Source organism: Mya arenaria, chromosome 2 (assembly GCF_026914265.1).
Source record: "Mya arenaria isolate MELC-2E11 chromosome 2, ASM2691426v1".
NCBI classification, from domain to species: Eukaryota; Metazoa; Mollusca; class Bivalvia; order Myida; family Myidae; genus Mya; species Mya arenaria.
Window position 1 is genome coordinate 46,509,997 of NC_069123.1, and position 25,056 is coordinate 46,535,052.

The 25,056-nt window shown below is 35.3% G+C and overlaps 2 protein-coding genes across 16 annotated transcripts in view; one reads left to right on the plus strand and one right to left on the minus strand.

Annotated features, from left to right (window-relative positions):
- Window positions 1–1,217: 1,217 nt before the first annotated feature.
- On the minus strand, window positions 1,218–7,583 carry LOC128212195 (serine hydroxymethyltransferase, cytosolic-like). Its single transcript, XM_052917523.1, has 7 exons — window positions 7,520–7,583; window positions 6,036–6,244; window positions 4,527–4,885; window positions 4,137–4,349; window positions 3,699–3,935; window positions 2,913–3,140; window positions 1,218–2,687 (listed from the first exon to the last, which is right to left on the minus strand). Exons 2-7 carry the CDS (start codon window positions 6,236–6,238, stop codon window positions 2,521–2,523), a joined length of 1,407 nt encoding a protein of 468 aa, XP_052773483.1. The 5' UTR covers window positions 6,239–6,244; window positions 7,520–7,583; the 3' UTR covers window positions 1,218–2,520.
- Window positions 7,584–7,813: 230 nt separating this feature from the next.
- LOC128212115 (unconventional myosin-XV-like) overlaps window positions 7,814–25,056 on the plus strand; it is a 75,726-nt gene continuing 58,483 nt past the window's right edge. For 11 of the 15 annotated variants that reach the window (XM_052917469.1, XM_052917493.1, XM_052917399.1 and 8 more), the window contains exons 1-4: window positions 13,044–13,357; window positions 20,365–20,534; window positions 21,356–21,414; window positions 21,717–21,818. In XM_052917469.1, the coding sequence (XP_052773429.1) occupies window positions 21,739–21,818 (80 nt within the window). In that variant the 5' untranslated portion in view covers window positions 13,044–13,357; window positions 20,365–20,534; window positions 21,356–21,414; window positions 21,717–21,738. The other 4 variants (XM_052917431.1, XM_052917407.1, XM_052917422.1 and 1 more) reach the window with 4 other exon arrangements.

The following is a 25,056-nucleotide window of genomic DNA, read 5'->3' on the forward strand; positions in this document are numbered from 1 at the left end:
TGGCCTTTGTGAAAAGAGCACAAAACTTTTGTGCAACGCACCTCACCAGTTATCTACAATTGCGTAAGAATTACAGTGACCACACTGTTTCTCGCACCATTCTTGTCTAGAACTATATATATATCACTTTCTTGCATTGAGCAAACGTCTTAGGAGTACAGAGTTATGACCCTTTAACCATTAAATATTGTTTCAAACAACCACAGGGTGGAATTGAATGATACTTCACGGGAAACCTTCACTAGCAAAGTACATGGTTATGCTGTCAGCATGCTCAGACCGAATCATTTTTATGGTGGTTATGATCCTTTGATGATCTTTAGTTAAATAGTATATTATTAGAGATTATTAGACCACTTATGCATATCATAAGCACGATCAGGCAAGAGGGTCATTATTCATGGGATCATGGCCCTTGGATTAAATACATACATCAAATTTTCATACTGCCTCCACATTGACTGTTACTGAGAGCACACACACACTGTTACTGAGAACACACACAAACTTGCTGTACTGAGCACACACACAAACTTGCTGTAACTGAGAGCACAATTTGAGAGCCAATGTCAGATGAGGATTTGTCAATATTTTTGTAACTGGATATCATGTAGTTGAACCCAGTTGACTCAAATTCCTCCTTGGCTTGAACTGGATAGTAAGGACCCATAACCTCAAGAGCCTCAAGGTATTTTCGCCGGTCCCTAGGAGTTTGAGCCAATGGGGTTCGACAATATATGGAGTCTGATGATGGAGATGATTTCACTTTCTGCTAAACTATATTCATTGTGCCGAATGCACTTTGACAGATAAGATTGCAATCAAATCAGGGTAACTGGTGCTTAACTCATGCACTGTGATTTAAATAGATTTGTAAATAGTGATCGAAATCTGGTATTGTTGAGGAGTTCAGATCACATCCATTTGGAATAGATCACTAAAAACACAGTACCAACCCAAACAAATGTGAAAACAAAAGACCCATGAGGGCCTATGGTCTACTGGCATGGCATGGTTGGTTGTGGATGTATGAAAACAAAAGAACTGAACATGTTAATTTATCTACCATAACAGAAATACCAATGTTCTGCAAGACACGATGGATGTCGGGAGTTAGTCAATTTTACACACGGGCAAGTTCACAAGTAGTTCTAATTATTAATAATCTAACTCATCTCTGAAAGCAACTAAACTGTCAAAGCAGGAGAACGATCATGTTGGATTTTAATCTTTACTAATGACACAATCATAAACATTTAACATAATTTCATTCAACTTAACATAATTTACCAATGACAGAATCATAATCATTTAACATAAATGATTTTAATTTAACATTTACTTATGATGGAATCATAAACAGTTAACATGATTTCTTGTTTATCCTTGTTCGCTAAAATGCACAAACATTAAACGGTTATTATATCTTGTGGTTCAATTCTTGACATGTAAGGTTGCAAGGAGAACTCATTAAAAATGAACATGCATGAGGAAGATAACATTATAACATCATTTAAAAAAAAGAACAGGCAAGTTGCGTACAAAGTAGAAAAGTAAAAATGATACACCAGTGGTCGAAATTAGCACAAGCCCGCAAGCCCTGCACTGGTTAAATGTCTTTCGGGCTTGCTCAAATTCTGAATTTTATATAGCAGGGCTTGTTAAAAAATTTGATGCCAAGCAATAGTATAACAATTTGGGCTTGTTGATCCAAAAGTCTAATTTCGATGACTGATGTAATAACAATGCTGTTAGTATTATCAATACTGTTAAGTACTGAAATGACATTTGTCTTGTTGCATTTTTCTGTTCTCATAAACTCTCGTCATTTGAGTATCTTTTTAATAATAAGGCCTTAAAAAAATTGTTTGTGATCATCCATCCGACCCTAGATCTTTCTGCCGCTGATTCAGTTGATTATCTTTAAAAATTCACACTATTTATCTTGCACTTATAATTGACCCTCATTGCACGCAAGTATTTGTTACAAGCATTTATCTGCAGTCTTGCAAACAAGGCAGGAACAGCTTAAATCATTCATTTCAATTTAATAAAGTTTTATGCAATACAAGGGTATATGAGTTTGAATCAGTACACATGGATTTCATAGAGCTTCATATCAAGAAAACTAAACAGAAGATATGAAAAATACCAACAACTATATCATTGTTGTATATGAAAAAAGCATCATTCTGTTATTGATACAAGAAAATTATAATAATTAATTCAAACACACTTTCTTTGGATAACATAGGCAATATTTGAAAAATATAAGAAATAATCAAAATAAATAATGTTTATGGAAGAATGGCACCGAATGTAAACATAAAAGCAGGATGTATATGAATTTCAAATAAAAGTAAACCATTTTTATGAGACCCCTTTGAACAAATCAAGACATGAAATACATGATTTAACACCTTATAAAACCCATGAAATCTACTTCAAAACCCCACTATCATATTACATGATTTTCTTATTTCACTTGAAACACAGAAGTGTAACATGTCACCGTCCTGTTCACCAGTTATCAAACCCTGGTAATGGGAAGGCCACAGCGAACTGTTCCACCTCGGACCTGAGTGCAGCAATTTTCCCTTTAACAGCCTCATCCTCGGCAAGTTTGGCCTTGAACTCCTTCAATGTCGGCCCACAGCTGTCCTGGATCTCCTTCGCCAGCTGGATACCTGCATCAAAACAAACTTGTACATAAACCAGGCAAAAGGCTTTCCACTTACCAGTAGACACAATGTAAGATAGGAATGGAATTATCAAATTAAACTTCAGTTGTCTGAACACTTGTTGGAAAAAGAAATCAATAAGTTTTAATTAAGTTTCATACAAAAATCTGTTTTAATAAGAGAAAATATGAGGATCTAATTATGTTTCTTGGCAAATTCATCAAAGTAAACCTCTGTCAAGGAAGTCCACAACAACTTTAAAGTCATCTTCCTTCATGTTGCGCGAGGTGAGTGCAGGAGCACCAATCCGCAATCCGCTGGGTCGCAGGGCACTCTTGTCCCCAGGAACGGTGTTCTTATTCACTGCGATGTTTATGTTCTCCAGCACAGTTTCCGCACGGGAGGCATCAACCTTATTTGGTCGCAGGTCCACCCAGATCAGGTGGTTGTCAGTGCCACCTGAAAACCAAATGGGAACATTCACAAACTGTTCGCTCAAAGCGGCAATCAATATTTACACTTAAAATCATCATTTAACTTCTTGCAATATGCAGAGACCATTTTTGCAAAGCTTTATTTTAATATATTCATTAAAGATATGAAATTGAGTGCAACACCTGATGTTTTTTAAGTTATTAACCTTGACAAAAAAAAAATTAACCATGAACTGCTAATTCATTAACGAAACTTTTCTTTACAATTATTATTGAAAAACTGCTCCATTATTAATTACTGTAATTGTAGGATCAGACATTTTACAGACTTTTTTGTATTAACCATAGAGGATTTGATGAGAATATTTCCCTGAATGGCAAATTTCATCTCTGAAAAAATGTATTGACATACTGTTTGGAAAAACGTCATACTGCAGTTTCACATCATCATCAATATACCTTTTTTGACGGTATATGTTTAGGTCTTCGCATATTACTTTGACTCCTGTCCTTCCATTTCAGTAAAATACTTCAAAGTTCAATACTGAAAAAAAACAACAAAAAAACAAACATTAAGACAAACCTGAGACCAGCGTGTAATTCCTTGAAAGGAATTCCTTAGCCATCAATTGCGAGTTGGCGACAACTTGTCTCTGGTAGGTCTTAAATGCAGGGGTGGTGGCCTGCTTGAGAGCAACAGCAACAGCTGCTATCTGGTGGTTGTGTGGACCGCCCTGAAGGCCGGGAAACACAGCCTCATTGATCGGCCGCTCCAGGTTGTACATCTCCTTCGTCCCGTCAGGCTTCACTTTCTTTACACCTGCAAGTGACAAAAATGCGATGGTTAAAACATTCCAACAAACAAAAACAGTGATCTATTTTGCCTAGAATAAGTGATCTATGTTAACTTATGGATTTCTTGGCATGTAATCTTTTGCAGTTACCAAGCCCCAAAAAAATTGTTCTGTGAGAATGTTGTCAATATTATTGTAATTAATTAATCATCTCCAGTGTTTCTAACCTTTTCTGAAGAAAATCATGCCAGAGCGTGGTCCTCTCAATGTTTTGTGTGTTGTGGTGGTAACAATGTCACAATACTCAAACGGGCTCGGGGCAGCACCTGCAGATACAAGGCCGCTCACATGGGCCATGTCAGCTAACAGGTAAGCTCCATTCTCGTTGGCAATCTCCCGGAAACGTTTGTAATCCAGGTGACGCGAGTAGCAACTGATTCCTGTCAATTGAAATTGCCATATTAAAACAACATAATATCTTTGAATCTACATGATTAAAGGTTAAGCATATATTTGTATTTAAGGTGAGGTCTAAGGTAATTTAAGGCGAGGTCTAAGGTAATAGAATGATGTACATACTAATATCTACTTCAAACTGAAAGAAGCCTTGAAAGTACCTGCAACTATCATCTTTGGCAAGAACAGTTTGGCATTCTCTGCAAGCTTGTCATAGTCAATAGTGCCAGTGACAGGGTCCAACTTGTACGGAAAAGATTCAAAGAATAGCGAGGTAGCTGAGATCTTCTTGGTTGGGGTCATGAAACCGTGACTGAGGTGACCTCCCTCGGGAAGATGGAGGCCCATTATGCGGCCATGTGGCCCAACCAGGGCTGTGTAGACGGCGAAGTTTGCAGGTGAGCCAGAGTGGGGCTGAACATTCACTCCCCACTCATCCTCATTCAGATTGAAGGCCTCCAGGGCTCGCTTCTTGCACAGCAGCTCAATCTTATCTATCACCTCATTTCCTCCATAGTACCTGAAAATCATAGTAACAGGCATATGGTAATTTGAAATATTTTCAAAGGGAAACAATTGCTTAAATGCCATTTCATGTCAAGCTGCCTACCAAGAATTAACTACCTAAATACCCAAGTGTTCACTTACCTTAACCTTAAACCAAAAAATTACCTCAAAATCAACTTAAAATGGACAGTCTGATTACTATATGTCGCACTTCAATGGCACAATTAACAACATAAGGCTTTAGTTTAAACATATTTTTTTTCAACAAACCATATATATACAGAAGATGGCTATATAGAATACATTTATTTACATGATATGTGAATATTCAAAAGGACTAAACTGAAAATAGAGCTTACTGGGTAAAGTACCTAAATCGGAAATGTAAAAAAATCTGGAACACCCTTTATAAAAGCGTTTTTCTGATCGCGATCACTACGATTTTAATCAACATAGTCGCTTGTTCAAATGTTAAAACATGACAGGTGGGGGAATGACTTCATGCTTGCCACAATCACAGCATATATTATTTTTACTTACATCGTCAAATTTTACTTACAAAAATGACATCAAAAACAAGCTGGGAAAATCAAATTATTAATAAAACAAAACAAGTAGCAATAATTTTAAAAGGATACATAAAGATAAAAAACAAGTTATAACTGTTCCATATTTAGTTAATCCGAGGAAAAAATGGCAGTCCTTGTCTGTGGGGTTAATGAAGTACTTTTCATGCAGATTGGTAGTATCTCATAAAAACCATAAATATCAACCGTCTTGAATACTAGTATGCTGATGGGAAATTTTGTAGTTGTGGTGCAAGTCTTATAAAAAATATTTCAAAATTAGTGCCGAAAGTCTTCAGATTTAGGTACTCACACTACGGTTATTTCCGTTTGTCAATAAATGCTGTCAAGTATGCATAAAGGGATTCGGGGATACATAATTCAACATCAAAAATTTTGCTGTGACAAAAAAACTAGGTAACGTTTGCCCTCCATTTCTATGCAATTAATCAAACTTTCATAACAAAACATTCTAAGTCAGTTCAACTTGTTTCCATGGGTTCAACCTTATTTAATACCAAAATCGATTGGTCCAGAGTATTCAATTCCAGCAAAGTTTGTGAAATTGCGTCTGTTATTAACCTCTGTTAAGCTTACCTCTGGCCTGGTTGACCCTCAGAATATTTGTTGTTTAAGCACGAGCCCAGTGCTTGTAGCACAGCCTTGCTGGCAAAGTTCTCTGAGGCAATTAGCTCAAGGCCCTTTTTCTGCCGGTCCTTCTCAGCCTGGATGAGGCCCTGCATCTCTGGGTCGTCCACGCTTATGTCATCCTGAAGATTCCAGCTACCGTCACCGGACATAATGGTCTAGTCGAATATATATTTGTCTTATTATTATATGTAAAAATCATTCTTTAAGACTAAACTGTATATCTAATGCACCAGTCAATTGTAACCACAGCCCCCAGGTAAGGGGAATAGCAGGGACTTTCATAGATATTATCATATTATATGTGTGTCTATTATACTGATATTTTCTTATTAATAGAGAAACTGACAACAGACCTTCGTAGATATTCTAAGGAAAATGTAATGAATATGTTATATAAGTAGTCAAAATATCAATGATTATATTTTTTTAGAGATTTTACTTATATGTAATGATTCCAATTGGATTTGTATTATTATCAATTTGAATGTATAGTTAGTACTTTGGCTATTTGGAACAACATGCATGTATGATGATGACAAGATTCGATGGCAGCCACAGGAGCAAGTGCACGATGGCAAAATTTGATGACAATAACAGGAACAAAATACATGATGACAAAATCTGATGACAGCCACAGGAACAAAATGCATGACATCAAGTTTCGATGGCAGCAGCAGGAACAAAATGCATGATGTTATAATTGGATGACAGCAGTAGGATGTAATACAATGAAAACATGATGATAGCTGCAGGAACAAAACGCATGACATGATGACAACACCAGTAGACAGGAGTCATGCCTCTGTTGGATCCAGGGACTTTAGTCCAGCCAATCCTAGGTAAACATACTGCTGCTAAAATCCCAGCAAAATACCCCTGAAAGGCCTATTGTAATGTACATATTTAAACCAGGTTTTGTGTTTACTTTAAATTGATGGCAAGATAACAGATGATGTCTCGCAAGATCCCGTTAAACTCCAGGAAAGTCATTGCTTAAACGCGGACGAATCGTACTTAAAACCCCCCAGATATTTCCCGGTACAAAGCCAAAACCCATTGTTTTTTTATGAGCGAAAGCAAAACCACCGCATTCACTCGGCACTACAGGGCCACCTGGAAGGTTAAAACACGGCCTATTTCCCCCTGTATACCCCCGGACCTGGAAGGGCCGTGGTAACAATTGATTGCTGCATAACTGACGAACTCAGCTGTTTTAACTGTAAAGTTAAATAACATGATGAAGTGCATGTAGATGAGAGTTTTTAACTGTAAAGTAAAATAATTAAGATGGTGCATGTACTGATGTAGATGAGAGTTGTCTGTGGCAATTATATAAACGATAGTATGAAGCAAGTAGGTCAATAAAGAATAATAAATCAACGATCTTGATAAAACGATCACCTGCTTCCACAAAGATAAAATGAACTTACTATACAGTGCAGGCTTCTACTTTCAGTTCAACAATGAAATGAGACCGCGCAATTGTTGCATAAGGTTTATATACTATCAATAATCCAATAAATTTCCTTAGATTTTGTAACAAGCATTCTCATTGGATATTAGGAAACACTGCCGTACTATTTTACGGAATCAGACGATGTTTGCCGAAGTCAGAGAAGGAGAATAAATGGGTAAACCTGTTTTTCGCTGTTCTTGGAGTTATGCCTCTTATTAAAATTTCTAGATAGTTTGAATAAACATTTTGAAGTGAACACTCAAGGTTTGGACATCATTTTTGAGGGTATTGTCCGTTTCATGTTATGTTTTTTGCTATCTTAGCACGTGCACATCGTGGTCTACTTTCGGTTTGTACTAAGCTATTCGATGTTACCGAATCGATCTTACCAACAGACTAATCACGATTGATTTATTCAGTTATCTGGTTACTTAAGTTGAATGTATTGACAATGGAATTTACATAGTGCTCATTTTTACAATTGTGTTGAAAATGGGAAAATAATCAGAAGGTAATTGAAAAATGACAGGCAATTAATATATTAAATGTTAACATAATAATCCATAAAACTTAGACTTAGTCAGTTTTGTGTATGGAAATGATTTTAATATGAGTTTTTTTGTTTAATACTCATAGCTTTTGTCGTAGACAAGTAAAAAATATGATAGTTTATGGCAAATTTGGTGTAAAAATTACAATTATTGTAATTAAGTCATTAAACCTTGCAGTCTGTTCAATAATTAATTGTATTACGTCATTGTCATAGATAATATATGTCTAATGTGTAATACCTGTGTGGGTAATCTTTATACATGCAAGTTTATTAGATATTTCTAAAGGGCTATAGACTTCCTTGTAATAGGTTAAATCCCAAATGGTACTTTGTGTTTTATTTTGTTCCCTTGTTTTTAAAAATGATTAAGTATGAAAATTTAGAGGGGGGATGGGGGAAGGTGCGGTACACCCACATCTAATATTCATGTGCTTCTGCAAAGTAACAAGTTCTGTGACAAAGTTTGGCTACCGTGAGATCAACAAAAATGTGGTTGAATTATTGTAAGTGTTCTACTTATTTCCTGCCTTGAAAGAGACATTCAGTGAGATAATCCTCTCAGGACTTTACAAAATTCCAACACATTTCACCTTTTGTGTCTTTATGTAACAAAAAAGGCACTGCCAGTCTTCTATTGAAATATAGGATTTCAAGAAGGATTAATTGTATAATAATGAGTTTATGGCACTAAGTCTTCTTGTCTTGTTTTTTGGTCTGCATTTTCAAAATGGAGCATAATTTTAACTTGTTAAATCTTATAGAAGTTATATTATGGAAGTGTGAACTGTAATTGAGGATAAAATCATTGAGGTAAGGCACTAAATAGTTCAGGTAAATTACCAATTGTTGAAATCATTTTTGAACCAATGGAATGGCGGTATTTTTCAAAATATTTGACTTTTAAACTCCATATTGATCAAAGTTTTATGTGCCATATTTATTGGCTGTTCACATTAAAGGGGCTATACGCCGTATGATGAAATAGCAAAAAAAAGAAATTGTAGAAAACTGACATAAACTTGGTATCGATGTGTAAGATGCATTGAAACTAACTAGCTCTAGTACCACATAATTTACAATGAATTTATTATTCACAGTTTTTTCATAATTTTCCATTAAAAAAGATTACTTAAGGTATGTATACCAATAGAATTCATTCTTATTCGTGATTTGCTTGTCAAGTTTATCAGGTGATATTACCAAGTTAGGTATATAGCTTAAATATTCCAAGTGTGCAGGGTAAACCTTCGTAGCACAGTGGATAAAACACTGGACCGCAATTTTGGCGACACCGGTTCAAACCCGGTCTTGGACTCGATTTTTTTTTACACTTTGGTATTTTGCTTACAATTATGATATCAAAGAGTTAAACATTTTATTAAATAATTGTCCTGAGATTCGTTACAGAAAAAACATTTTTGGTACCAATCTGGTGTAAAGTCCCTTTAAGTGGAAGCGTCATACTTCTGTTATAGTGCTGTAAGAAGTAATTAATAAGGTATTTGCCATATTGTGGTTCTGCTTCCATTTAACCACTATTTTAAAAAGGCAATATCATTTTGTCATGAAACTTACTTTTAATAGTATGCATGAATCATCAGAAAAACTCAGGCAAGAGCACGCAGGTTACAAGGCTTGTCAGTTGATCAAGAGCACAAATCAACATCTATTTTGGTCTGATAACTGTTTTTAATTAACGTTAATTTTTATGGTGACAACAACGCCACCGAGGCTGTCGTGTATGAAAGACAAGCTCTTGTGAGATTTTGTTGAAAAAAACAACAACGTAATAATAAATTAATAGAAACAAAAAACGACATAACATCATATAACCTGATATGCAGTAACGTAAATAGTAATCTAAACCTTATTTCACTGACAAATTATTTCATCAAAATAAACAAGGTAGAAAACAATTATATCTTTACCTTTAAACTTACATTAATGTTACAACGACTGTGAAACAAGTTATTACAACATTTTATTAATCACTCTTGTTGGCATGATTTTACGTGAGAGTGTGGTCCTGTGTTGTAGGGGAAACCTGAGTACCAGGAAAAAACCCACATGTCCGGCTTGGTGACCACAAACCAAACTCAAAGGTTGGGAATCAAACCCAGGTCGCCTAGGTGAGATTAGCAAGTGCGCTTACCACTGCGCAAATCGGGCGTTAACAATTCTGCAATAAACTTTTCATTTTATGTAATAAAATCAAGAGTTTTTATCCAATGGTTATCAAACTTGGTCAGACTATTTGTCGGTATGTTATCTTGAATATTTATAAATATGGGTCATCTCAGGTCAAAAACTAGATCAAATCTTTAGAAGAAATATTTCACGGTAATAAATTGAATATTTGTTATCAAATCTTGATGAAAATGGCCAAAATGCTTGTCTGCATTATATGTGTCAACCACGGTCAAAATCTAGGTCACTAGGTCAAATATTAGGAAAAATATTTCCACGTCATAAATTCAACATTTTTTTCATAATATCTTGATGAAACTTGGTCAGAATATTTGTCTGCATAATATCTTGCTTATTTTTTATATCGGTTATCCCGGGTCAAATTCTAGGTCACTAGGTCAAATCTTCGGAAAATCTTTTCACGTCATAAATTTAACATTTTTTGTAAACTCTTTATGAAACTTGGTCAGAATATTTGTCTGCATAATATCTTGAAAGTTCTTTAATATGGGTCATCCCCAGTCAAAATCTGGGTCACAAGGTAAAATCTTAGGAGAAAGAATTCCACGGTCATAAAAATTCATTAATTTTTGTCAAATCTTTATGAAACTTGATCAGAGTATTTGTTTGTAACATGTTGTCTTAAATATTTTTGAATATGGGTCACCTCAGATCAAAAACTAGGTCACTAGGTCAAATCTTAGGAAATATTTTCCCGATGTCATAAAAAAATGAAATCTTAGATGATTAAGTGTGTCATCTAGGGTCAAAAAGTAGGTCTCTGGGACAGATCTTAATGGAAAAGCTGATGTATTTATAAAATGTTCATTTTTCCTCACACAAATGGAATAGTTTCTGTTGATCAGGTTATTTGTATGAACGATATCTCCGATAAGTATAAATAAGGGTCTTTTTGGTTAAAAATACTAGGTCACTAGCTCAAATCCTAGGTTTGCAAAATTGCATCATCAAATAAAAAATCTGGCTTTAATGTGGCGTTGCCGCATTGACGTCTTGTTTTTCACATAACATTGTAAAGCTTATGTCATACATACATTTTCCATTCATTTTACAAACATACACAGGCATTGTATAACATTCATGAAAATAGTTCAAATCTAATCAGGACTTATCTTCTGGGAACAGTGTTTTATTTTTGCCTATTGTCTCTGCTCATTTTTGGGTCATAAATCATGCTCAATCTTTTATGGTCAATGATTTCAGTTTTGTAAAATACTCAATATAACTATTTATCAGACTAAAACATTCATGACATATTGCCTTTATCAAACATTTTGCAAAAGAAATGTTAAGTTTCCTTTATGAAGTTCTTGACCAGTTCTGATATGTAAACTAAATTTCTTATTACTTCAAGTGCATCCATAGCACAATTAGCACACTAGTGCAATTATGATGTTTATAATTATATTATAATATATTTATAAAGACAGTAAACAGACACTGGACACACTATTGCCCGAGAACTTTATTTGCTATTCTGTAAAATAACTGCATGAGACTAACAGATTAATGGAAGAAAGTCTTAGTTATAATCTTTCAGTCTTCCTCTAAATGAAGGATTAGTTACGGTAATGTTTTGTAAAGTTATATAGGTTAATCTTTCTTTATATTTTTGCTGATTGTAAATCTGCCTGGTCTGAAAACAATGCCTGGGAGAGAAACAAATTGTTGACATTTCTATAGTTCTTCAGCTCGATTTTATGATTGTCGCCTTGCAGAAAGGGATGGTTATGAGAGTTTAAACATATTTACCTTAATCAATTCAAGTATTTTGTTGAGTTCTTTAACTACTTAAAAACTATTTTTGAATTTGGCATTATTTAATTTGTCTGCTTTTATTAAATCGGTTAAAATCTGTCTCTGTATTCGTTTGCAGTAGCTCTGCCAGAAAAATGCATAATAATTTTCTACTCTTTGTAATGTATATATATATGAAAAGGTTTGCAGATGTTGATGTGTCATTTAGAATACATATGTATATTTCATGTTGTTTTACAAAAATTATGCGAAAATTGGACATCTTCGGCATTATAATTGGTCTGTTTTCTCTTTTTGTCAAATGTATTATTCCTTTTTCATTATAGTGACCTAAATATTCAACTAGGTGATGAAAGTTGAGTTTAAGGCTAGTATTGGTGTAATTTATTTTGCTAACATCTTTTAATTTCTATTTGCTACTGGCTACTGAATAGAAGAGGATTTTAACACTCCACTGGCCTTTTATTGTCCTCAGATAGGCACCTTTGATGATTTAAGTCATAAACAGACACAGACCTAAACACTGATAATAGACAATTGAATTGGTATCCAATGGTCATAATACCATGGACGACCAGTAGTAATCTCAGCCATCTAATGGATCCAATATCTTGAACAGGCCATTCTCTCCCTCTACATAAATTATTTCAATATAAAACAGGTTATTTAATTAGAAATTTATTCTTTTTTACAAAATATTGGTGAGGTTAATGTTTAATTTTGATACAGGACGTTAAAAGAATAATATGTCACACCATCTTAAATCTTGGGATTGCTTTTTATGGTTCTATGTGTGTCTTCAACAGTCTGTTAGTGGTGTAAGACTGTAAGTACTTATTGAATGGTCACGAGATTTACGATATCAGTTTTCTGTGGTTCTCTGTCTTTACATAGCTCGATTGAAGTTCAGCCAGGTATTAAGTAAAGCCTGCTTGAATGACAGTATACTGTGTGAATGGATATAGACACGGTATGTAAGAAAATCATAATTTTGTACAAAACTTTGGTGGGTTTGAAGCCATCTGTCAATATAACAGCAGTGTTTAGACACGGGAATAGCACTGAATGAAATGATTTAGATGTTTTGTTATTTTTTAAGTGTCAAACCCCCATGTACATGATATAATAACAAAAAAGTATTAGGAGGAATTAACATTTTTGTATAGTGTGTATGGATGGGATTATTGCATATTACCAGTGTGCTGAAATAGTTCTCCCTGTTTGCCAACTACCTGGCATATTTTGGAGACCAGAAATTGAGATTTTTAAGGAATAATTCACTAAACCAAACAGGTAAAACTATTTAATACTTCATGAGGCAATATTTGAAAATAACAGAAATACCAGTTCATGATTGAACTTTGAGGTTTAAAGTAGCAAATATCAACTTGTTCTAATCCAGTTGATTTTAAGTATTGGATCACCACGCCTAGTAATAAACGTTACTCATCACAATTGAACTAATTTTGCAATCCTTTTGTGTTTCATCTGTTTCGTTTCATTTTACTGAGCTGTAAACCTCATATATCAAGGGGTTTTGAACTGTAAAAATTGTGGGTGATTTCAATTAAAAAAATATATAAATCTAAGTTAAAGCAGATTTATGGACGTATTACTGTTGGAGTAGCAAACTCGTTTGTTTGTTCACGATTTAAGGTTTTAGACTTTTTAGACCCATTGATACTTAAGCAAATTTTTGTAAATTTTGATGTACCCACATTCAAAACCAGACTGACAGGCAGGATATAGCTGTAATAAATTATTTTCATATTTTGTAAAATGAATTTGTAACAAAAATAGACTTTATAAAACTTTTTAAGTCATTTCCTAACTCAATTAATTTTCTTAATTTTAGTATCTTACTCCTAACTTAATTTATTTTCTTAATTTTAACATCTTACTGTTTATATGGATAATGATATAATTATTTGGTAATCTGAAGATAGACTTCATCATCGGCTCTTTTAAAATACAAACATTTATGTTGAAAACATATATACACTTAGTTAAATTTGACTGTGACAATTTCGAGAAATAAACTTAATTTAGGAAATTAATTTAAAATTGTTTATGAATACTGGCCCTGAGTGTTCTGTGGGGATGGTTCCTGGCCCTGAGTGTTCTGTGGGGATGGTTCCTGGCCCTGAGTGTTCTGTGGGGATGGTTCCTGGCCCTGAGTGTTCTGTGGGGATGGTTCCTGGCCCTGAGTGTTCTGTGGGGATGGTTCCTGGCCCTGAGTGTTCTGTGGGGATGGTTCCTGGCCCTGAGTGTTCTGTGGGGATGGATCCTGGCCCCGAGTGTTCTGTGGGGATGGTTCCAACTCGGGGGCTTGAAGTAAGACATGAAGTAGTGGTGAATATATCGTTTACTGCCTGCAGGGAGGTCTTTATGTTGTAACTCAGTCTATGTTGCCTGCAGAGGGGACTTTATGTTGAAATGGCCTATGTTGCCTGCAAAGAGGACTTTATGATAAAACTGCCAATGTTGCCTGTGTAATGGACTTTATGATGAAACTGCCAATGTTGTCTGTGGAAAGGACTTAATGTTGAAACTGCCAATGTTGCCTGCAGACAGGACTTTATGATGAAACTGCCAATGTTGTCTGTGGAAAGGACTTTATGATGAAACTGCCAATGTTGCCTGCAGAGGGGACTTTATGATGAAACTGCCTATGTTGCCTGCAGAGAGGACTTAATGATGAAACTGCCAATGTTGTTTGTGATGCGGACTTTATGATGAAACTGCCGATGTTGCCCATGATGAGGACTTCATGTTGAAACTGCCAATCTTGCCTGTGATGAGGAATTAATGTTGAGACTGCCAATCTTGCCTGCGTAGAGAACTTCATGTTGAAACTGCCAATGTTGTGTGTGGAATGGACTTTGTTGAAACTGCCAATGTTGCCTACCAAGAGAAATTTATGTTGAAACTGCCAATGTTGTCTGCAGAAAGGACTTTATGTTGAAACTGCCAATGTTGCCTGTGATGAGAATTTAATTTTAAAACTGCCAATGGTGTCTGTGTTGAGGACTTAATGATGAAACTGCCAATGTTGTCTGCAGAAAGGAATTTATGTTGAAACTGCCAATGTTGCCTGCGGAGAGGACCTTATGTTGAAACTGCCAATGTTGCCTATAGAGAGAAATTTATGTTGAAACTACCAATGTTGTCTGCGGAGAGCACTTTATGTTGAAACTGTCTTTGATGCATTTGGTGAGGACTTCATTATGAAAATCTTCATGTTGCCTGCGGGGAAGACTTAATATACTTGTGTTGAAACTATCTTTGCTGCATGCCTTACAAGAACTTTGTGTGAAACAGTCAACATTTTTTGAAAACTAATTAACATCATTGCATAAGATAGGTAATTGTTAAAGAGTCGTCTGTTGGGCAATACAATCACTGCTACCATGGTGCTGCTGCATAGTTGAATATCATTGAAAAACCATCTGTTTAATTGAAGAATGCAAACATTACTGGTCATGTATTGTTACATATGTGTCTGTCTAGCCAAGCAGAAATTTGTTTATTCTGTTGTATTTTGTAGTTTTTGTGCAAGGGTTTAGCTGATTAAACAAAAAGGTATTATGTTTGTATGTACTATTGTCTCCTTTGAAGTATACAAATCCTGACAGCGAATAGCTAGCATTGGTAAGGATTGAACATGTCAATGTTGGCTCCAAACACTTTATCTACACTCATTTTGTTTTTAATAAGAAATATAGGACTATTCAATGAGAGATAAACAGTAGTCTTATTTCTTATTTAAGGAAATCATTAATAAATAAAAAAAAACTTTTTAAGAAGCATGCAGTGTTTAGGGGTTTATAAGCATTATGCAATCTTATTGAAATGATATCGTTATAAACTCTTTGCCATAAGGATACGTAAGGTGTGATGGGCACGTTTAATTGTAAGAAATGCAGCGTTTAGGTCTTTACAAGAAGCGCAGAATCAAGGTATATATACATGTAATGCAGCGTGTAGCTATTTTGTTACATGCATAATATTTTAGAAAAGGGACTGCTGCACTAATTGAACATATTTTGCATATATTATTAACCAACTCAACTAGTTTGTCAGGATGTCTTCAGATCTGTCTGTCTGTATTGATCTGCCATATCGGCACTAATTATTTCTATCTGCGGTATGCAATAATTCTGTTAATATTTTCTCATTGACAGACTTTAAAAAACATAATTGCGGATCCTTTACAATTCTTTATGCCAGTATTTCCAGACGCCTTAAATTTAACATTTAGGCGTTGGCTTTAAGGATACTCGAACGGGACAGCATATGTCACTGTTTTAAATTCTTCAAAGATTGACGTAAACTGGCAGCCTTATCTTTAGTGTCAATGTGTGATCATGATTGAAAGAAGATTTTGAAAAGGGAGCACTGGAGTAGGAGAAAATATTTCTCAAGATGGCTCTGATATTTTCAACAAATAAAGAATATGGAATAATTAATAAAGCTGGGACTCTCAGAGTAATTAATGTCTGTGCCCTTTTTAACAGCTGTATTGTATGCAAACATTCCACACTTGATCTGCATGCAGATACAAAAGACATAAAGTATATGCTAGAGTTAAATTTTGGCAATCTACAGAACAGAGAACACTGCAGCGAGGCCACAGACCGAGGACACAAAGAGCTTTGAAAAACAGGCAATTTCCAAATGATGCAGACTGACAGACATCTGCTCTACAAAACTAAGTCTTGGCTGTTTTGCCCAAAATGATCTACAGGAAATTAGATTAGACCTACATTTCCAACAAACTAATTGCAAATTGGTCTGCAATTAGTACAATGCTTTATTAAATCGCTAAGAACTTCAGTTTTACATCTTAACAGACCAGGCGTCATGATTTAGTTGACCCCCTAAAATATAAGTAAGCTTGAACATATTATTTAAAATGTTAATGACTAAGATGGAACTTAACGGCTTCACTCACTCTGACCTTTTTAATTGTTAAGCTTCAACATGAATGTTTTAACTATTATTAACCACTGAATATTTGAAAAATCCTCTACTGTTTTGCCCACAATTAAGTGGAAACACAAAACTGTTCTGGAAGGGTACATGATCGACAACCTGAAATTTGTTTTCTTCGAGCGTAACAAGGAATTGTCTCACTGCAGTTTCACCATGTTAAATGACAAATATTTTATGTCATTTGGTAAAGAAAATGTTCATTGGGCTCTTTCAAGTATATCCTTTATACAAGAACAATACACTCTGGTTGTCTGATCAATAGTATTCATTGTGTTTTGCCTCTTTTGTGCAACCTATAATTGTCAATTTTGCTGCGGCAGGTAATACGGTGCAGAATATTCAAATATTGGTGACGAAAAATTTGGAATTGTGTCATTGTATTTATGTTATAGAGTTGTGAAACAGGATTTTTTGATATCATTTTGATATGTACTGAATGATATGGATGAAATTAGGACTTGCCCTTACTGTATGGACTAAGTGTACTGAGAGTAAAGGGACTACATGTACCATTTAAAAGCTTTTTAGGATGTTTTAAGACAAACCTTGGAGGACATTCAAAAAGAGGCCAGTTGACAAGGAGGCTAGTTGACAAGGAGGCTAGTTGACAGGAATGCTAGTTAACAAGGAGGCCAGTTGACAGTGAGGAAGGAGTCCAATAGACAAAGAGGCCAATTAGCAAGGAGGCCAGTTGACACTGTGAGGAAGGAGTTCAATAGACAAAAAGGCCAATTGACAAGGAGGCCAGTTGACAAGGAGGAGGGAGGCCAATAGATAAAGAGACCAGTTGACAAGTAGGCCAGTTGACAAAAAGGAGGGAGGCCAATAGACAAGGAGGCCAGTTAACAAGGAGGCCAGTTGACAAGTTAAGGGCAGTTGACAAGGAGGAGGGAGGCTAATAGACATTGAGGCCAGTTGACAAGGAGACCAGCTGACAAAAAGGCCTGTTGATAAGGAGGCTAGTAAACCAGGAGGCTAGTTGAAAGGGAGGAACAAGGCCAATATACAAGGAGGACAGTCAACAAGGAGGCCAGTTGAAAAGGAGAAAGGAGACCAGTTGACAAGGAGGCCATTTGACAGAGTACAAGAAGACAGTTGACATTAATTGACAAGGAGGTCATTTGACAGAGTACAAGGAGACAGTTGACAGCAATTGACAAGGAGGCCATTTGACAGAGTACAAGGAGACAGTTGACAGTAATTGACAAGGAGGCCAGTTAAAAGTGTACAAGGAGGCCAGTTGACAGTGTACAAGGAGGCCAGTTGACAGTGTACAAGGAGGCCAGTTGACAGTGTACAAGGAGACAGTTGACAGTAATTGACAAAGAGGCCTTTTGACAGTGTACAAGGAGACAGTTGACAGTAATTGACAAGGAGGCCATTTGAAAGTGTACAAGGAGACAGTTGACAAGGAGGCCATTTGACAGTGTACAAGGAGACAGTTGAAAGTAATTGACAAGGATGCCATTTGACAGTAATTGACAAGGAGGCCATTTGACAGTGTACAAGGAGACAGTTGACAGTAATTGACAAGGAGGCCATTTGACAGTGTACAAGGAGACAGTTGACAAGGAGGCCAGTTGACAAGGAAGCCATTTAACAAGGAAGCCAGTTGACAAGGAAGCCAGTTAACAAGGAAGCCAGTTGACAAGGAGGCCAGTTAACAACGAGGCCAGTTAACAAGGAGGCCAAGAGACAAGGAGGCCATTGCAGTAATTTCTTTCAATGGTTTGTAATTGTGGAAGTGGAAGGTTGGTGCAGATCTCATGCAGAGGAAAGTAAACAAGACACTTCAAGTGCAATAATAACCTTCATGAAATGTCCGTTAATAGGAAAGTTTTACATGTGAAATCAATTTACAGGCTATGCATTGCAAAAAATATCTTAATTTATCTTGTAACATCAGTGTAAAATTGGTATTGTCATTGGAATGCGTTGTCTTCTTGCGGGAGTCACTTCATATTTATTATGAAAATGCATTTGCATTGAGGCGTGATTAGATATCATGTTACATCTTTTGGTAATTTGTCAGTATTCTTTTTGAATAATTTGACACTGAATGGATCTAAAAGTCTACAATGGCACCAGAAAATTGTTTTATTTCTGTAAAATGTTATTGCGCTTTATCCTTCATCATCGAAAACTCATCATTTACAATCAAAACGGTGTAAATGATAGCTTTATTCTTCTGGTGACAGGAATTCTTTTCACTCTATTGTGAAATGTTTGCACTTGTAAAGTTGTTCTGGCTGTTGGTAAAGTACTTCAGTCTTGTCAGGCACCTCGTAAACTCGAAGATTATTGCGGGGGTCCCCTCAATCTCAATTGTTTAGTTTAATATTGATTACAGTAGCGAAAATGGTTTGCATAACCCTCATAGTAGTCAAGATGATACAAGGAGCCATCACAACAGTGGCAAACTTTCAGCTTCTTTAATTTATGTAAATCAGGCACATACACCCACAGAAAAAGAAAAGAAGAAAATTATGTGAAATTGTTTTTGAATTTTAATATTTGATGATTCAATATCAGTAGATATATTTTGTGTATAGGCTACTGTGTCTTGGCCACTTGAACTGCCGGAGAGATTTACATTTAATCATTTAGAAGAGCACCGTAAACCAAAAAATCCTTTAAGCAGAAAACAACCTCTGCACATTAAAAAGTTATTATTTATTTCTAGTGATCTTAACCATTGTTGGGTGCCATATTTATTGTTGAGTAGACCAAAAATAAACATGTACATTTACTTATACCTGCAGGTGACTACTTTTAAGTTAGAGTGAGATTGGTCCCACAAAGGGCAGGTGGAACATCATGATCATAATGTGAACTTCTGTTTTATATGAGAATGAAATTAGAAATTGTGGAAAACTGACTGATATTTGGAGAAGGCACAATCCCTACTACTCAAGTTTATTGTATGTGAAACAGCTCAAGAGTAGAGATAAGGTTGTGAGTTTAAATCCCAACTCACAGTCAATCAAGTAGGGATATTATGCATTTGAGTTTCTAAAAATGTTATCTGTGTGAGCTATCATTGAAGGACTATAAGGCTTGATAGGCGTGTTTCATGTCTACATAGATTGACATGCTTGGCTATCTTACATCATACATTTGTGTATCGCCATTTACAAGAGTGGAGCAATTTATTGTGGTAAAGAATTTTTTATTGGTTATAAATACAATATAACATTTATATATACAGTTGGATTTCAAGGTGTGCTGCTTCTCAGAAACTGATGAGATGACAGTCATGTAAGTTTGTTTGAAATAAGTATGAACATGTCAATATATGATTTCAGAGTGAAGTCGCCTGATGCGTACAGTTCCAAGTCCACAGGATAAGTTATGTTCATGTGTTTTAAGTGATACACAAGTCCTGGATTTAATTCTGTGCAGACATGTGGTTGGATAATTAAATAGTGGCCATATCAGATTCACCTGCTTCATCATGAAGAAACTGCATTATAAGGTGAGATATTTAGAGAAGGTTTAAAGGGACTAGACACCAGTTGGTCCTTAAATCGGCAAATAGAGTATTTCCTCAATACAAGCTTAGAATTGTCAATACATCATTTTACATGATTTAAAGAATAAATGCAACAATCATGTAGCCATCTCAGCTGAGTTTTCCCATTAAAAGATAGTGCATAATGCTTTCCTAGTAAAAATAAATGTGAAATGGGGTTTTTCCGAACACCTTGCAAGTCATGTGATAATTCCACATGCTATACTGTGACATAAGTGTTTTGGCAACTTGCTGTCATTTTCAGCAGAGTTAACTTCTTTCAAAAGTTTCAATCAATCAATGTCGTCACCGATGTTTAAGTGTCGGGCTCTCTCTACTTTGTTTAGCAGTAGTATTCTGCTTCCTTGCTCTGTCCATTCTTCAGGGAAGCCAATTGAAGTGTGTAAAATTAGCATGTGAAAGTCATGTGATGAGTTCAATATATACCAACGCAGTTGACATTTAGCGCAATTAATTTTGATTTGGAAAATGTGCAAAAGAAGGGAAAAATGCTTGTTTCGTAATATAGCATTGTAATACATCAGCAAGTAAGATTCAATGCATTGTACACAACGATATCAATTTTATGTAGATTCTTTACATTTTCTTGCAAAATTGTATCATGGTGTCGGCTCACTGAAATATGATGAGTTGAAATTCAACACGTTTGTTATTGTTACAAGAATTTATTACAAAGTGTTTATAAAATTATCAAAGGGTTGCGAATCTTATTTCAATTCTCTTCCTGGTATTTGTTTGTGCAGCTTTATTTTTTCATTTTTCAGGGCTAGGCACAGTACGGCTTTTACAAGGATGACATTGGGTTCTGAGCTCTGTTAGATAGGTGAGACTATGTTACACAATCTGCTTCGTTTTATTTAAAATACTGGCTTAAATTTAAAATTTATTAATTTATTTCCTGAAGTATACATTGTATTTGATTTTAAATGTTTTGGCTATTGCTAAGCTCAAACTGCATCAACTTTTTGTTTTATAAAACAGTTATAATGTTTTAATGAAATATAATATTTGTTATTCATGTTAAGATTATGTGGTCAAGGTCACTTTTGACAACAAACTGACTGCTTTTCATGTAAAGAAAAAGCTGCAAAATATGTTGCAATCAGTATGCACTTCGTTTGACAGGGAAAGGAAGATACAAGTTACCATGGCAACAACAAATGGTTATGGTAACCATGACGATGGTGAGGTTGGAGAGCGGGGAGTGGAGGACATGATCAAACTAGAGTGAGTTGTTATGGCAATTAATAGATATGGTGGCCTTTCCTTTTGTTTTATATTTCTGTAAACAAAATTGAGTCTTGCAACTCTGTTATTCATTGTTAAAATTGCAACTTGACAGAGTAATCAGAAATCAAAAAATATTCTTATGTTTTGGGACTTTTCAGAAAAGGTGACATTGTTATTTATCAATCGGGGTTTATCAGGTGATGTGTTGACGCCTTAACTTTTATCTTCTGTGGAATTTAAATATCTGAAAATATGATAAACTTAAAAACCCTTTGAAAATTGTTATGAAAATGCGCTTACAGAAGGGATTGAAGTATTTACTCATTCTTTGGGGAATCTTTCAAATGTTTATTTAATGCATGAGTACACTCAATTTACAAGGATATTGTTTGTTTTAAAGAAGCATAAATTGACAGTTCAATATATATCAGAACATGACATAACCGTATACTGACTCTCCATGAATGATTCCTTAGATACCTGAGCTGAAAATCAATGTTATATATATAAATAATGTATTTTAAAAAATTGGCCTTGCCTCAGAGCAGGGAAATCATTTATGCTGATTAAGTTGCAAAGGCTTTTCATAGTTTGAAAAGGATCATTAAGTTTGTCTACTTATAGTTGTAAAGACTTTATAAAAATACATTGTGGAATGTGAAAGAATATACTATTGAAAGAGTTTTATAACATAACATTTATTTCTGTCACCTTTATTTTTTCTAGATGATTTCAATGTGTATTTTGATAGAAGTTTAAGGCTGTTGTACAATAGTTTTCATTTTGTAAAATGAGAAATATCATATTGAATAACTCACCGCCTGAATATAACAAAAAAGTGTGCACATAACATACATGCCATATCCCCCGGCGGGGGGAAAAATCCCCCGGAATTTCGATCCATCCCCCAGTCTCCCGGCGGGAGATAAAAATCCCCCGGAATTTAAAAAAAAAAAAAAATTTTTTTTTTTTTTTAGAAATTTTACATCAGGCAATAATGACAAAGTAAGTGAAACCACAGTATGTGACTCAATGTAAAGAAACAACTCCACAAGGGTGAAATGCCAAAAGGAAACTTTTACAACAAGTGATCAATTAATTTGTAGTAATTATCAAAGGCAAAGAAATATTACTATTTTGGAAGGAAGAAATTAATAATATTTATTCTATTCTCTTATTGTCTGAAAGTCATCAAGTTGATAGAATTAAGCACAATTTTTTAAAAGACTTTGGAGGAAGGTAAATTTAATTTAATTGTCTCGAAAACATATTTTTCCAATGACATATTTTGTTCTGCAAGTGCATTACAGTATGACATGACAGTGTATCATAAGAATATGATAAATCAGGACATAAAATAATTCTGTATAATGAAAAAGTTAAGAGGTTTTCAAAGCAAACTATATGTGAATACATTTTTTCGTACTTGCGTCTAAAAATACTTTAAAATTTCGCCAACTTAGACCTGCTAAAAAAAATCCCCCTGAATACAACCAAAATCCCCCTGAATTTTCAGCCTTTTGAACAAATCCCCCTGAATGGTCTCCAGAAAATATGGCATGTATGACATAAAATATAATTCTACATCATCAGAATAGCTGACTAGTGCTTTCTATCCTAACAAAGGGTCTCCGGTTAAATTTGGCCTGCTAAGCTAACGATATCCTTTCTACATAGCCAGGAAAATTGTATCAGTTCCGAGCAGTATTGACTGGCATGGATAAGTGTCTAAGTTTCTAGAAGTAAGTTTGGTCAAGAGAAGTCTCTCAGTTTCCTAGGGGTATGACTGGCCAGGAGAAGTATCTCACTTTCCTAGGAGTATGAATTGGCTAGGAGAAGTGTCTCAGTTTCCTAGGGGTATGAATGGCCTGGAGAATTGTCTCAGTTTCCTAGGGGTATGACTGGCCTGGAGAAGCATCTCAGTTTCCTAGGGGTATGATGGGCTAGGAGAAGTGTCTCAGTTACCTTAGGGTATGACTGGCCAGGAGAAGTATCTCACTTTCCTAGGAGTATGAATTGGCTAGGAGAAGTGTCTCAGTTTCCTAGGGGTATGACTGGCCTGGAGAAGCATCTCAGTTTCCTAGGAGTATGAATTGGCTAGGAGAAGTTTCTCAGTTTCCTAGGGGTATGATGGGCTAGGAGAAGTGTCTCAGTTACCTAAGGGTATGACTGGCCAGGAGAAGTATCTCACTTTCCTAGGAGTATGAATTGGCTAGGAGAAGTGTCTCAGTTTCCTAGGGGTATGAATGGCCTGGAGAATTGTCTCAGTTTCCTAGGGGTATGACTGGCCTGGAGAAGCATCTCAGTTTCCTAGGGGTAACAAGTTACCTCCACAATATTAACCACTTGTCAGAGAATGAGCCGATGAACATGATATATGAAGAAAAAGTCAGGGTATTGCCATAGCCTTAGTGGTGCCAGCACTGTTGTCAGAATTGGCGGTATTGTCAGCTTCATCGTTGTAAAAACTTTAATTGACCATTACTGACAAAGCCATTATAGGTATTCAAATGGAACTTTGTGCACACATTGCCAGGAACAATATGCACATGTATAGAAAGGCCCATAACACTTGACTACAATGTCAACTAATGACCCCTTTTCAACCCCTTTTCAACTGAAAAAAACAGCGGACAAGCATAGGCGTTTACTCAAAAGCACATTTTTTAAAGTTTTTAACATGAACCAGCAGAGGAATAGAAAGTCATGATTTTTGCGTTATTTTTCGAAGAAATACATCAAGTGTGCATTAAAATCAATTCAGGATTTTGTGTTGTATTACTTGTTCAGAAAAAGTTACTCTTTTCATATTTTTTATCATTGTTGTGAACATGTAATTAGCAGGGTATTTCGAACATTGTGGAATGTCTTTAGTTAGAACACGGTTTTAAAGAAATTATGTTTTTTTGCGACAGCTTTCATGGGAATACATATTTTATGTAGATGATTTGTCAGCCTAATGAGTTTAATGTAACGAGGTTAGGTTTTGTTTTGTTTCAGATTTACATCAAGAAATAACAAGCCTTACATGTTCCACAAGTTATGTTTTGTACTTTTTAACGTGAATTTAATTTAGACCCTCTGTGGTATCTTTAGCTTTAAAAGTCAAGTAAAGACTATTAATTGATTATCATTGACACTAATAGTGTCGAGAGAGATGCTGGAATTTTATCAAAACATACCAGATATGTGGAAAATTACAACACAAAAACAACTATGAGAGATTACAACTTGT

What these genes read in the sequence shown, in the direction of transcription:
- LOC128212195 (XM_052917523.1), bottom strand. Translation starts at nt 6,238, where the DNA reads ATGTCCGGTGACGGTAGCTGGAATCTTCAGGATGACATAAGCGTGGAC. An exon ending in GCCAAAGATGATAGTTGCAG is followed by an intron (nt 4,350 to 4,526) that starts GTACTTTCAAGG and finishes TTCAATTGACAG; the next exon opens with GAATCAGTTGCTACTCGCGT. An exon ending in GAATTACACGCTGGTCTCAG is followed by an intron (nt 3,141 to 3,698) that starts GTTTGTCTTAAT and finishes TTTGGTTTTCAG; the next exon opens with GTGGCACTGACAACCACCTG.